This window comes from Polypterus senegalus, chromosome 9 (assembly GCF_016835505.1).
Source record: "Polypterus senegalus isolate Bchr_013 chromosome 9, ASM1683550v1, whole genome shotgun sequence".
NCBI lineage: Eukaryota > Metazoa > Chordata > Cladistia > Polypteriformes > Polypteridae > Polypterus > Polypterus senegalus.
In genome coordinates this window covers 175,870,661-175,884,166 of record NC_053162.1, presented here as the reverse complement: position 1 = coordinate 175,884,166, position 13,506 = coordinate 175,870,661, and the positions used below count along the sequence as shown (strand labels likewise).

The 13,506-nt window shown below is 40.6% G+C and overlaps 1 protein-coding gene across 3 annotated transcripts in view; it reads left to right on the top strand.

Moving 5' to 3' along the window:
* The first annotated feature begins 358 nt into the window (after positions 1 to 358).
* The window catches only part of pomt1 (protein-O-mannosyltransferase 1), a 33,522-nt gene continuing 20,374 nt past the window's right edge, over positions 359 to 13,506 (top strand). The window contains exons 1-5 of one of the 3 annotated variants that reach the window (XM_039764374.1): positions 359 to 480; positions 6,313 to 6,473; positions 10,559 to 10,665; positions 11,083 to 11,133; positions 12,758 to 12,904. In XM_039764374.1, coding sequence (XP_039620308.1) covers positions 6,352 to 6,473; positions 10,559 to 10,665; positions 11,083 to 11,133; positions 12,758 to 12,904 — 427 coding nt within the window. In that variant the 5' untranslated portion in view covers positions 359 to 480; positions 6,313 to 6,351. Of the gene's footprint in view, positions 614 to 6,312; positions 6,474 to 9,167; positions 9,187 to 10,558; positions 10,666 to 11,082; positions 11,134 to 12,757; positions 12,905 to 13,506 lie in introns of those variants that run through there. The other 2 variants (XM_039764373.1, XM_039764375.1) reach the window with 2 other exon arrangements.

Below are 13,506 nucleotides of genomic sequence, written 5' to 3'. Positions count from 1 at the left end.
ATACTGGAGAGTTTAACTTGACAAATCCGCTGGAACGGGACACGCGGACCTCAAAAGCGGGGCCCCCTTAGGCGCGGTGGCCCCACTTGCCACCCCAAAACGCCTCTCTTGGGTGACATGATCAACAGACAAATCCCACCAAATACATGTCAAGTGCAGTCAGTAGAGCTCTACACGGCTTTACATTCACTATCTAAAAACAAATCCTGTATAGACAGGGTGGAAACTTTCTACTTCTTGTTATTCTGGGGTTTTACTAGCGGTTGGCAGACGAACGTAAACAGGAGGTAACTTTCGCCACATACGCATCCTTGAAATCCGTGCTCGCGCCTGCTGAATGAGTGCCACTTTGCGCGTGCTCAGGCAGCGATGACGTAGCAGTCGCGTTCAATCGAGTGCCGGGCTCAGAATTGTTTGGGCTTCCCCTCTGCTGATCTCGTTTTTCAGTTTTGCTTTTACTATTCGACCCAGTGGCGGCCGGTAGGTACCTTTTATGTTAATGTGACGCAAAAAGGGAATGAGTTTTTTTCCCAGGAAGAAATAACCGACGAACCTTCCTCTGGTTTCGGAAGCTCTTCTGTGGCGTTTTGTTGATGAGGAAACGCTAATTCAGGTGAGAAATGCGCGGGCAGGTCATTCACTTGCACCCGAGTGGCGGCTATTCAGGAATGTCGTCTTAAAAAGGCTGCGTCTGTTTCAGTGTGTTACATTGCGTTCTGGATAAAAATGTAGTTCAAATAAATGGGATTGAAAGATATGGACACTGATAATGAAATCTAGCCTCGAAGTGGTCGGATATTATAAAATACCAATTGGAGGTTGAGAGTCGGGGGGCGAACTTGTTTAACTTTGTACTGTTCTCGAGCCTTAATTGTGCACACATTTTGGTGTTTGTTTTCTTTATTCATTTTTCCAACCGGCTCAATGGCGGTATCTACAATCCTAAAAGTACTGGTTCCTTAATGGCACTTGACTGAGTTGTCTGGCTCTTCGAAGAATCGTTTATTTTTGTGCAGGCTTCTTTGGGCTTTGAAATGGTTCTATATATGTGCACAAAACAGAAGTCTTTGATGTCTTGTACAGTCGTGACCAAAAGTCTTGAGAAAGTACAGTATTGGTTTTCACAAAGTTTGCGGCTTCCGTGTTTTTAGATCTTTTTGTCAGATGTTTGTTTCCGTGGTATACTGAAGTAGAATTACAAGCATTTCATAAGTTTCAAAGGCATCTATTGACAATTAGACTACGTTTATGCAAAGAGTCAACATTTGCAGTGTTGGCCCTTCTTTCTTTTTCAAGACCTCTGCAATTCGCCCTGGCAGGCTGTCAATCAACTTCTGGAATAAATCCTGACTGATGATAGCCCATTCTTGCAGAATCAATGCTTGGAGTTTGTCAGAATTGGTGGGTTTTGTCCACCCACCTTTTGAGGGTTGACCACAAGTTCTCAATGGGATTAAGGGTTCGGGAGTTTCCTGACCATGGACCCAAAATTTTGATGTGTTTTCCCTAGCCACTTAGTTCTCACTTTTGCCTTTTTGGCCCTTTGCTCCATCATTGTTGGTCACCAAACTGTTCTGGGATGGCTGGGAGAAGTTGCTCTCGGAGGATGTATTGGTCCCATTCTTTATTCACCGATCGGGATCAGGGCACCACCAGTGCAGAGCTTGCTCAGGAATGGCAGCAGGCAGGTGTGAGTGAGGTGAAGACGTTTGGAGGATGGCCTGGTGGGTCTCAAGAAGGGCAGCAAAGAAGCCAAGAAAAACATCAGGGACAGACTGATATTCTGCAAAAGGTACAGGGATTGGACTGCTGCACCCGTACCATGGATAAGTGTGTTAGGAAGATGGATGGATGGATAGATACTACTGTTAATTACTGGTAGTGCTGCTGCTTTGCAGTAAGGAAACTGTGGAAGATTGTGGGTTCGCTTCCCGGTTCCACCCTGTGTGGATAGCGCTTTGAGTACTGAGAAAAGTGCTATATAAATGTAATGAATTATTATTAATTTTTCCTATGCTGTACATTGGTGCTGGGCGATATGACGATATATATCGTGGGGACGATAGAAAAGTGTCTATCGTCCTATTTCTCTTCTATCATTTCTATCCTAATTTTATCAATTACTAAAGAAAATATTGCATTAAATAGGCTATGACAAATGTATGATAATGTCTTGTCGCTATGCAATGCATACTCTACCCTTTATATAAGTGATAATCAAGAATAAAAATTTGACAGAGACATTTTTTCTACTTTTACAAAGTAGCCTTTTATGTTTGCAATTTTATTCATGGCTAATGCCTTAAACAGTGTTATGTTCAACTCTGATATTTACTTTTGATACTTTATTTTGGTTTGCAAACTTTGAACTACAAGGTTGAAAAATGTTTTGTGTTTATTTTTTATAATTGAGTGCTTTTCTGCTCAGAAACTTGAAATGGTTGTGCACTTTATTTTTTTTTTTAAATAAAGCTTATTTTGATAATACTATTTAAATAACTATGATGTGGATAAAAAAAATGTGAAGGCTACTGTAGCTCTACGTCCACCACATCTGTTGTCAGTTGATACATTTATATTGCTAAACTAAAATGTATTTTTCTCATTTGTGACAGTTCAGTTAAATGTCACTTCAAAATAAAGTTGCAAAAAAAGTATGCAATGATATTTTTGTCAAACTTTTCAGAGAATAACTGAAAACGTACTTTATTGTGGGTGGTATATCGTGATATATATCGTTATTGTGATATAAAATAATCCATATCGTGATATATGATTTTTCCATATCGCCCAGCACTACTGTACATCCTCTTAATGATGTCCTAGAAGGACTGTAAAGTGGCTTTCAATTGATTTTGTTTGCTATATGTGCTGAAAATTGGAACATGCTGGACTTTTCTAGAAATGTATTGTGGCACTGGGACAAGATGATAAAAATGGGGAATCGATTGTTCCAAAGGAAGCCTGGATTATGATAGATAGATACTTTATTAATCACAAGGGGAAATTCACATAATCCATTATGTGAACAATCTTTTCATTTTACACTTTTTTGATGGTATGTAATATCAAATTCAAGTTCTCTTGCATATGGCGACTTTCCTGAGCACCAACATCCAGAAGCAAAAACCTTTTGCAAAGTTTCCCATTGGCACCTGACAATAATGGTTCAGCTGCTGCTATAATGGTTTCTTAACCATTGCACTACCGTATGTAAAGCTGCGCAAACTTATTATACTTTTGTTTTCAACATTTTATACAAGCATATAATTCAGTGAACAGATATAAAAATGCAATGTAAGTTCAGTGAAAGCTATTGCTTGCTATTATCCATTCAGTGACATTTATTCTTATTTTTTTTTATAATCAACCTGTCACCTCATCAACATTACCCAAGATCACATCCTCCAATCCACTTAATTGAGTTCAGTGTCACCAAAGCTTATCCTGGCAGCACCGTGACCAGTGCCATCAAAGGACCCATTTATGCATAAACCAACAAGCATGGAGCTGATTACCCAAACATGATTCTCAGATATGTGCACAAGAAAAAATGTGCAACTGCACATGGAGTAGGTCAGCAGCTAAAGCAAGGTCCATAGTTCTGTGAGGCACCAGGTCTAACCCCTCTGCCGCTCTACCATGTATATATCTTGGGCTCTGTCCGTTTCCCTTTGCAGTATTACAGGTACCCTGGTTTTCCTCCCATATCACCAGAACTGTGAAGATTAAGTAAATTGGTATTTTTAAATTGGCCTTGCGTAGGTGGGAGTGTGCATGACTTCCAAGAGGACTGGTGCCCCAACCAGGCCCAATTTTCTCTTTTCCACCCTGTGCTGCTATGATGGACTCCAGCCCCATGTGTCTTTGAAGTGAATTAACCAGGTTTGAGAATGTTATGTTAGGTCTCGTCATTTGATTGCTAGTTCTTGTTTTTTCATTTTATTGGCTAAGCTTTTCAGAGGAAAGTGATTCTTTTCTTTATTACTGGTGTCTACAGATTATTTTGATTTATGTAAGAAAAAAATATCTATCAATCTATCCTATAGTGCCTTTCACATCTATATATACAGTCTCTCACACAAGTGAGTACACCCCTCACATTTTTGTAAATATTTTATTATATATCTTTTCATGGGACAACACTGAAGATATATATGACACTTTGATATAATGTAGAGTAGTCCGTGTACAGCGCGTATAAACAGAGTAAATTTGCTGTCCCCTCAAAATAACTCAACACACAGCCATTGATGTCTAAACTGCTGACAACAAAAGTGAGTCCACCCCTCAGTGAAAAATGTCCAAATTGTGCCCAAAGTGTCAATATTTTGTGTGGCCACCATTATTTTGCAGCACTGCCTTAACTCTCCTGGGCATGGAGTTCACACGAGCTTCACAGGTTGCCACTGGAATCCTCTTCCTCTGATGACATCACAGAGCTGGTAGATGTTAGAGACCTTGCGCTCCTTCACCTTCCGTTTGAGGATGCCACACAGATGCTCAATAGGGTTTAGGTCTGGAGACATGCTGGGCCAGTCCAGCACCTTTACCCTCAGTGGTCGTCTTGGAGGTGTGTTTGGGGTCGTTATCATGTTGGCATACTGCCCTGTGGCCCAGTTTCCGAAGGGAGGGGATCAGGCTCTGCTTCAGTATGTCACAGTACATGTTGGCATTCATGGTTCCTTCAGTGAACTGTAGCTCCCCAGTGCCAGTGCAGCCCCAAACCATGACACTTCCACCACCATGCTTGACTGTAGGTAAGACACACTTGTCTTTGCACTCCTCACCTGGTTGCCACCACACACGCTTGACGCCATCTGAACCAAATAAGTTTATCTTGGTCTCATCAGACCACATGACGTGGTTCCAGTAATTCATGTCCTTAGTCTGCTTGTCTTCAACAAACCTTTTGCGGGCTTTCTTGTGCATCATCTTTAGAAGAGGCTTCCTTCTGGGACGACAGCCATGCAGACCAATTTGATGCAGTGTGTGGTCTGAGCACCGACAGGCTGACCCTCCACCCCTTCAACCTCTGCAGCAATGCTGGCAGCACTCAAAAGACAACGTCTGGATATAAAACTGAGCACGTGCACCACGGCGAGGCCTGTTCTGAGTGGAACCTGTCCTGTTAAACCTGTCGCTGTATGGTCTTGGCCACCGTGCTGCAGCTCAGTTTCAGGGTGTTGCCAATCTTCTTATAGCCTCGGCCATCTTCATGGAGAGCAGCAATTCTGTTTTACAGATCCTCAGAGAGTTCTTTGCCATGAGGTGCCATGTTGAACTTCCAGTGACCAGTATGAGAGACTGTGAGAGCGAGAACAGCAAATTTAACACAACTGAGACTTTGTAACACTAGCGAGTCGCTTGACACCGGGGAGGGAAGATGGCTAATTGGGCACAATTTGGACATTTTTCACTGAGGGGTGTACTCACCTTTGTTGTTAGACATTAATGGCTGTGTGTTGAGTTATTTTGAGGGGACAGCAAATCTACTCTGTTATACAAGCTGTACACGGACTACTCTACATTGTGTCAAAGTGTCGTATCTTCAGTGTTGTCCCATGAAAAGATAGAATAAAATATTTACAAAAATGTGAGGGGTGTACTCACTGTTGTGAGAAACTGTGTATATACACACACTCAGAGTATCTTTTTCCATGGAGTCTAAAATCTCTGTGCTTTCATTTGTTTTCCTGTGTTTTTTTCTTCATCTTCTGTCATTAATGTGCTTTTTTCATTTTAGCCGTGTATGGGTTCTTTTTCCATTGCTTGCTCTCCCTCTTAAGACCACTCCTAATTAAGCCCTGTATTCTTGCTAGTCTTACATACACACCCATCATTGTTTTGGATTCATCTTTTCTTTCTGCTAACCCCATGTATCCTTGTTCAGGTGTTTGCACCAATACTTCATATTTTTTCCAATTCTTTATTCAGCTTTTTCTGTCTCCTCTAGTATTTTTAAAACTCTTTTATTGGCTTTAGTTTCCCTTCTGTACTGTTACCCCGCATTTCTCCATGTTGTCTTTCTGCATCAGTTACCACTAAATAAGGACATAAAAACATAAATTTGACAAACGAGTGACTATCCAGCCCTTTTTTTTTTTTTAAAGCTAATAGCTAAGGTGAACTTGTTTTCCCTCAATTGTGTGCCAGTGGTGCTAATCAATCTGCCACTGTTCCTCATTTAAAATCTTGTAGTGTGCGCTGCCCATCACTGATAAGATGATACTTATTTTAATATTTTTGACTTTTTATTTTTGGTAACCATGTTGAAAATTGTCCTTTTTTTTTTTTTTCCTTCCCCTGCAGTGTATTCTGTACCAGGAATCTTAGGTAAACTGCTGAGACATGCTACAATTCCTAAAGCTGCCTTTAATAATCAAAGCCGAAATCGATCTGGTTTTGGTGGCAGTTACTGTGGCAGGACTGATCACACGGCTGTGGGGCATAAACTATCCAAAGTCTGTAGTGTAAGTCGTTTCTCAATTCTTCAGATTTCTTCTTTTTTGATATTGTTATATTTTGGTTGGAGAAGTATGGTGCAGTGGCTCAGGTACTGACAGGGCTGTTGGCTCAGTTCTCCATTACTGACTCTCTGTGTGAGCACCATTTTCGTTCCAATCAATTTCTTAATTAGAAGCCGATTCTTGCAGTTCATGAAACATGCTGTATATAAATGTATGCTGGTTTTTTATTCTGCCACACCAGACATTTTTAAAACTGTTGATTTACCTTTTTTCTGTTTCTCTTGAGTGTTTTGTTGACCTAAACCAGGGGTCCTCAATCACGGTCCTGGAGAGCCGCAGTGGCTGCAGGTTTTTGCTCCAACCCAGTTGCTTAATATAAAGCATTAATTGCTAAAGTCACACTTCTGCTTCACTTTAGTGATTTTGAGCCCTTATTGCTTAATTTTGTCTTAAACAGCTATTTTAATTGCTCCTTATTATCAATAACATGCAAATGACAAGAGAGAGCAGCATTTCTCCATTTCGCTTATTTACATTTACACCTGTGTGTATTTATCTGCACTGTTGGGTTTAATTAAATACTTGGAAGAAAAATGAAGAGAAAAAAGTGAAGGACTGAGAATTACTCGTCCATTTTAGCCTTCAAATCATTTGCATGATAGAAAGGGAAAGAAAATCTAGGATATGAGAATGAGCTGACATAGCAGAGTGAATTTAATTTCATAGCTTGTTAGTGCTTTATTGGCAAGAATTGCTTTCTAATTAAGCAACCAGGTCAGAACAAAAACCTGCAGCCACTGCGGCTCTCCAGGACTGGGATTGAGAACCCCTGACCTAAACAGATCAATATTATTCAGACCTTCAGTTTTTTCTTTTGTAATAGTTAATTAAATCAGATATTGTATGAAGGACACTTAAGTTTAAGTGAATCAAATCTGTTGACTCTTTGCATGTCATTATTAGTTGGCTGCTGTACAAGTAAAAAGAAACAAGTGCTCTAAATCTCAGAAAAGCAAGACTAAAGAAGTGTGGCATGTTAAGGCCATGTCAGGTTAAACAACTTTTCCAACGGTTTTCAGGTGTAGCCTTAATTTAAGTAATTTAGAGCGTCGGAGGCAGACAGCAGTGCACTCCCGTGATCACTAGTTGTGTAGTGTGACCTCCCCACTGATTCATTCAGAATAGCAGCTTTCTTTGACAGACAAACTTGTTTTCGTCTTCAGGCATAGGGGTGGCTCAGTGAGCATGAGAGCTGACAACCAATGAATTATCATAGTGCAGCCATGAGGAGTTAGAAACTTGGCAATTTTGGACCTTGCAAACTGAAGAGAAGCTCGTCTGCCTGATGTCTTGTATTCTGTGTATTACTACATAAGGAAAAAAAAGCAAAAGGGCAGCGATTATGGCTGAACATGCCACACCTGTTACCCTTTCATACAGCACTGGCTCCGTCAGACAGCAAGGTATTGGTTGTCAGCAAATGTACTTCCGGCAACAGCTGAGGAAGTTTAACCTTCCACAGGAGCTGCTGATACAGTTTTAAACAGCAGTCACTGAGTTTGTTCTGAGCTCATTCATAACAGTGTGGTTTGGATCAGTGACTAAACATGACAAAAAAAGGCAATATCGAATGATCAGGTCTGCTGAAAATATCAGAACCTGTATTATTTCAGAGTCATGAAACAGGCTAGGAAAGTCATTACCGACCCCTCACACACAGGCCACAACCTTTTTGAACTTCTTCAATTGGGCAGGCATTATAGATTAACATACACAAAAAACAATCAGATATAACCGCAGTTTTTTTCCCCACAGGCCATCAAGCTCACAAATGGTTAGTTTCGTCAACCCAGGCCTCCCCAGGGTGTTGCAGTACTGTTGACATATTGTTAATATTTTTTTATTATTGTGTTTATTTCAGCATATTTTTACATTCCTTTTTTTTTATCTGTCTCGGCTATCTGATTAACTGTTGTGTGTGTTTCAATTATATAACTTGTAATTGGAGAGTCACCAAAACTGGAGTCCGATTCCTTATATGCATGCATGCATACTTGACCAATAAATCCAATTCTGATTCTGAAAAAGGGCAAGACTGTGCTGGAAAATTGCCACACAGTTGTGTAATTTATCATGCCCAGTTATTTAACATGCCCAGCTCTACACCATTAGCAGGGTCCTGGAGGGTGCATGGGAGTTTGCCCAACCAGTCTACATGTGTTTTGTGGACTTGAAAAAGGCGTTCAACTGTGTCCCTCGGGGAATCTTGTGGGGGGTACTCCGAGAGTATGAGGTACCGGACCCCCTGATAAGGGCTGTTCAGTCCGTGTACAATTGGTGTCAGAGCTTGGTCCGCATTGCCGGCAGTAAGTCAAATCCGTTTCCAGTGAGAGTTGGACTCTGCCAGGGCTGCCCTTTGTCACCGATTCTGTTTATAACTTTTATGGACAGAATTTCTAGGCACAGCCAAGGCGTTGAGGGGGTCCAGTTTGGTGGACTCAGGATTGAGTCACTGCTTTTTGCAGATGATGTTGTCTTTGTTTGCTTCATTAGGCCGTGATCTTCAGCTCTTTCTGGAGCGGTTCGCAGCTGAGTGTGAAGCGGCTGGGATGAGAATCGGCACCTCCAAATCTGAGACCATGGTCCTCAGCCAGAAAAGGGTGGAGTGCCCTCTTAGGGTTGGGGGTGAGATCCTGCCCCAAGTGGAGGAGTTCAGGTATCTCGGGGTCTTGTTCATGAGTGAGTGAAGAATGGACGGTGAGATCGACAGGCGGATCAGTGCGGCGTCTGCAGTGACGCGGGCTCTGCATTGGTCTGTAGTGGTGAAAAAGGAGCTGAGCCGTAAGCTGTCAATTTACCAGTCAATCTACATTCCTACCCTCACCTATGGTCATGAGCTATGGGTAGTGACCGAAAGAACGAGATCACGAATACAAGCGGCTGAAATGAGTTTCCTCCGCAGGGTGTCTGGGCTTTCCCTTATAGATAAGGTACGAAGCTCAGTCATCCAGGAAGATCTCCGAGTAGAGCCGCTGCTCTGACGCATCGAGAGGGTTCAGATGAGGTGGCTCGGGCATCTGATCAGGATGACTCCTGGACGCCTCCCTGGTGAGGTGTTCCGGGCATGTCTAACCAGGAGGAGGCCCCAGGGAAGACCCAGGACGCGCTGGAGGGACTATGTCTCTCGGCTGGCCTGGGAACGGCTTGGGATTTCCCCGGTAGAGCTAGAAGTGGCAGAGGAGAGGGAAGTCTGGGCATCTCTGTTCAAGCTGCTGCCCCCGCGACCCAATCTCAGATAAGCGGAAGAGGATGGATGGATGGACAGTTATTTAAATTGACATGGTCTGGAGATGAGATCAGTAACTGTTGTCAGTAAGTCTGACATACCCAGCAACTAGAAGTTGTGTAATGTGACATGTTCTTTAGCAGCAGTAATTGGTTGCTAATTATGAATAGATAAAGAATTAAAACCTGGCAAGCTTCCAGGATCTGAGTTTGTTACCCCTGGTCTAAGCAATCCCAAGATGCTTTTAAAGAGGTGTGGCTTCAGGGTTTACCTGAACATTAGTTAATTGAGTGTGGTGGTGGGTAAAGCTTAATCCACAGCTTCGAAAAAGCATAGCTGAAGAGTTGTGTGGGTGAAATGAAAAACAGAGTCCAGGAGGTGGATAGAAGCTTTTTGGAGGAAAAAAGGTTAAGTGGCCTGCTCTAGGTGGAAGTTAAGGCTTGAAAATTGTGAGTAAAGAAAAGACAAGATCAAGTCACTGAATAAGTGACAGTAGAGTGAGAGATAAACACCTATGGTCACAAGGGAATATTCCTGAGAATATCCTGTCGTGAGAGGGTTACCAGGCCATCTTAAATTTGTGGCTCACATCCAAGGATTCTGAGTTTTTCGGAGGATAACACTTTTATCTTTTGGAAGTTTCCTGTTGCTGAAGGGCACTTGCTAATTAAAACCTAGAGTAGCCAATCGACTAAAACCTAGAAGTGATGGGCAAGAGAAGAGGAATATTTTGATATCTGTGCCTTTTGTAGAAGATATTTTTCTTGTGTGATATTAATGTGAGTTTTTCTTTTTGTTTTAGGTTTGATGAAGTCTATTATGGGCAATTTGTCTCTCTCTACATGAAGCAGATGTTTTTCATTGATGACAGTGGGCCACCACTGGGTCATATGTTGAATGCTTTTGGGGGTGAAGTATATAATCTTCTCCTGTACGCTCCATATAGATATTGCAGCTTCATTTAAATGCATAGTGTCCATTAGACTGTCTAATTTAAGAAAACATTGACTTATTAATGAACTTTTACCAAGTGAAATTTTGCCAACTATGAAAAACTGTTCTTCACATATTGTACCCAATTAATGACAATATTGTTTGTGTTTTACACAAGGTAAAGTTGTTTTACTGTCAAATCATGATATGTTTACTAGTACATTCAAGAGAGAATTTTAATTTACTGCATATGCATGACTATAATTGCACTGTAAACCTGCAGTACTTTATATTAGATTTGTACAAGTTAGAAAGAACCCAAGGTAAGATTTGGCCATTACTTAAATTCTTACCAGGTTTCATTAAAATGTTCTTTTTTTTTTTTTTTTTCAGCATACATGGGAGGATTTGATGGAAACTTTGTTTGGAACCGAATCGGAGCAGGTAAGAGCCTCCAGCTGCATGAATATAGTTAGCTGTTCATCAGTGTCTTAAAATTGGTTTGTATACTCTAATCACAATAAGTCATCAGTATGAAATAAAGATTAGGTGACAAACGTGAAAATGCTGTTATAATTGCTTCTCTGGGAATAAATGGATGGTTAAACTTTGTCGCATGTAACTAGTATATTGCAATTGTTATTTTTGGTGGTAACAATAAAACTTTATTCACCCCTTACTTGCCTTTGTACGTTTTGTTTAAAGTTCTTTGGTTGCTTTCACCCACTCCGTCATATTGAGTTGATTGGCTATTCTAAATCGCTCAGTTTAAATGTATAATAAATGAGGATGGATAATTTTATTCATTTTTCAATCTGCTTTATCCAGTATAAGACCTGCAGGAGGCAGAACCTATGCCACTGGCTTTGGATGCAGTGTAGGAAAGAGTGGTGGATGCTTGTACTTAGAAAGTCACATTTACTGACACTGGAACAGTTAACCTGCATAGCTTTGGAGTGTGAGTGGAAATTTAAGGAGCTGAAGAAAACCCAAATGGACACAAGGAGAATGTGTAATTTAGACGGACACAGTGACTGGGTCCTAATTGGAACCCATCTTTTTGGGTCTGTGAAACTGCAGTGCCCACTCACAAATAAAAATGTCACAATAATTGGCAAATCTGTTTTGTACAGTGTGCAACAACACTTTTCATAGCAGAATAAAGCAATACTTTGGAGTACCAAAATGATCAGTGTTTGACAGGCTTTGTGTTTATAGTTTGGAATTACATATTGTGCCCCAACTGCACATAATACATACAACAGCAGGGTAAAAAGTGTGAGTTGGTTTTTTTTTTTTTAATAAACAAGCTGGTGTTTTGTTTTATTACTATCATACTGCCAACCAAATTGTAGAGGAAAGAGCTGTAGTTGTGTGGCGGGCAATGTTGAAGTCCACGCAAACAATAAGGCAATATAAGGTGGCATTCCCCCAGGAATGACAGTTGTGTAGACTGAAATACCCAGAGACTCGCTCCAACTAGTCCACAACTTGTTCCGACAAAATCATGCAGGTTTTGGAGCAGCTCTGTGTGCATGACAGCTGAAAACCAATGATTGCTTATCTGAAAGTATAGTACTTATAATGCAGTCACGTGGAATAAGAAATGTGGGTGTTTGGGACCTTGCAAACAGAAGACAAGCTTGTCTGTCTGGTGTCTTTTGTTTTCTGTACCAAAGCGTAATGGAAAAAAGAAAAAGGTAGCCTTACACTCCTATACCTGTTAACCCTTCCTACAGCTCTGTTTCCATTAGGCAACAAGCAATTCTTGGTCAGAAAAAGGGGAAAGCAAGGATGTGCTGGAAAAATGCCACACAGTCACATAATTTAACACAGACATTTCTCATGCAGTTGCTAAACTTGATGTGCCCAGCAATTTTCAGTTGTTTTTTCTTGACATGGTCCAGGGACAAGATCTGCAACTGCAGTTGGCAAGTCTTAGATACCCTATGACTATATGTCACATAATATGACATCTGCTTTAAGGAAGGTACTAGTTTTTGTTATTATCTTGTGTGTTTAGAGGTCTGTTGCCTACTCTAATTAAAAATTAAAAATCTCTTTTCAGAGTACGCCAATAACGTTCCCATTTGGAGTATGCGTTTCTTCCCAGCCCTCTCAGGTGCTCTCCTAATCCCAGTGGCCTATCAGATCCTTGTGGAGCTCCAATTCTCACATGTCAGTGCCCTTGGAGCTGCACTCCTCTTGTTAATGGGTATATTGCTTTTGTATTCTTATTCTTAAAAGCTATCTGTAATTGATTTTTACAAACACAAACTGATTTCTAGTTTTTCTTTTTAAATAATAGGATGGTTTAATAAAATACCAATATGAAGCACTGCTCTCAAAATGATGTCCCCAGATTGTTTCCCAACATAAAGCTGTGATTTTTAACTGTAAAATATTCTGGGCCAATATTTGTATTGAATGCAATTAAATGGAAAAATCTTACTTTATAAAATCATATTCTATTTTCACAAATTATGTTGCAGTTTACACACAAGTGTGCTCTGAAAAAACATAATCATCACTGCAGAATAAAGTTAATTTGAGCTGTTTTAGATAGATAGATAGATACTTTATTAATCTCAAGGGGAAATTCACATAATCCAGCAGCAGTATACTGATACAAAGAAACAATATTAAATTAAATAGTAATAAAAATGAAAAAAAAGCAGACAATAACTGAGTAATGTTAGCATTTACTCCCCCGGGTGTAATTTTACTTCATATTAATAGGCTTCCAGCATTTAATTTTTTTCGAATGTGGAAGGAGACTGGAGTACAACATGCAAGTCACATGTGCACACAAAGTCC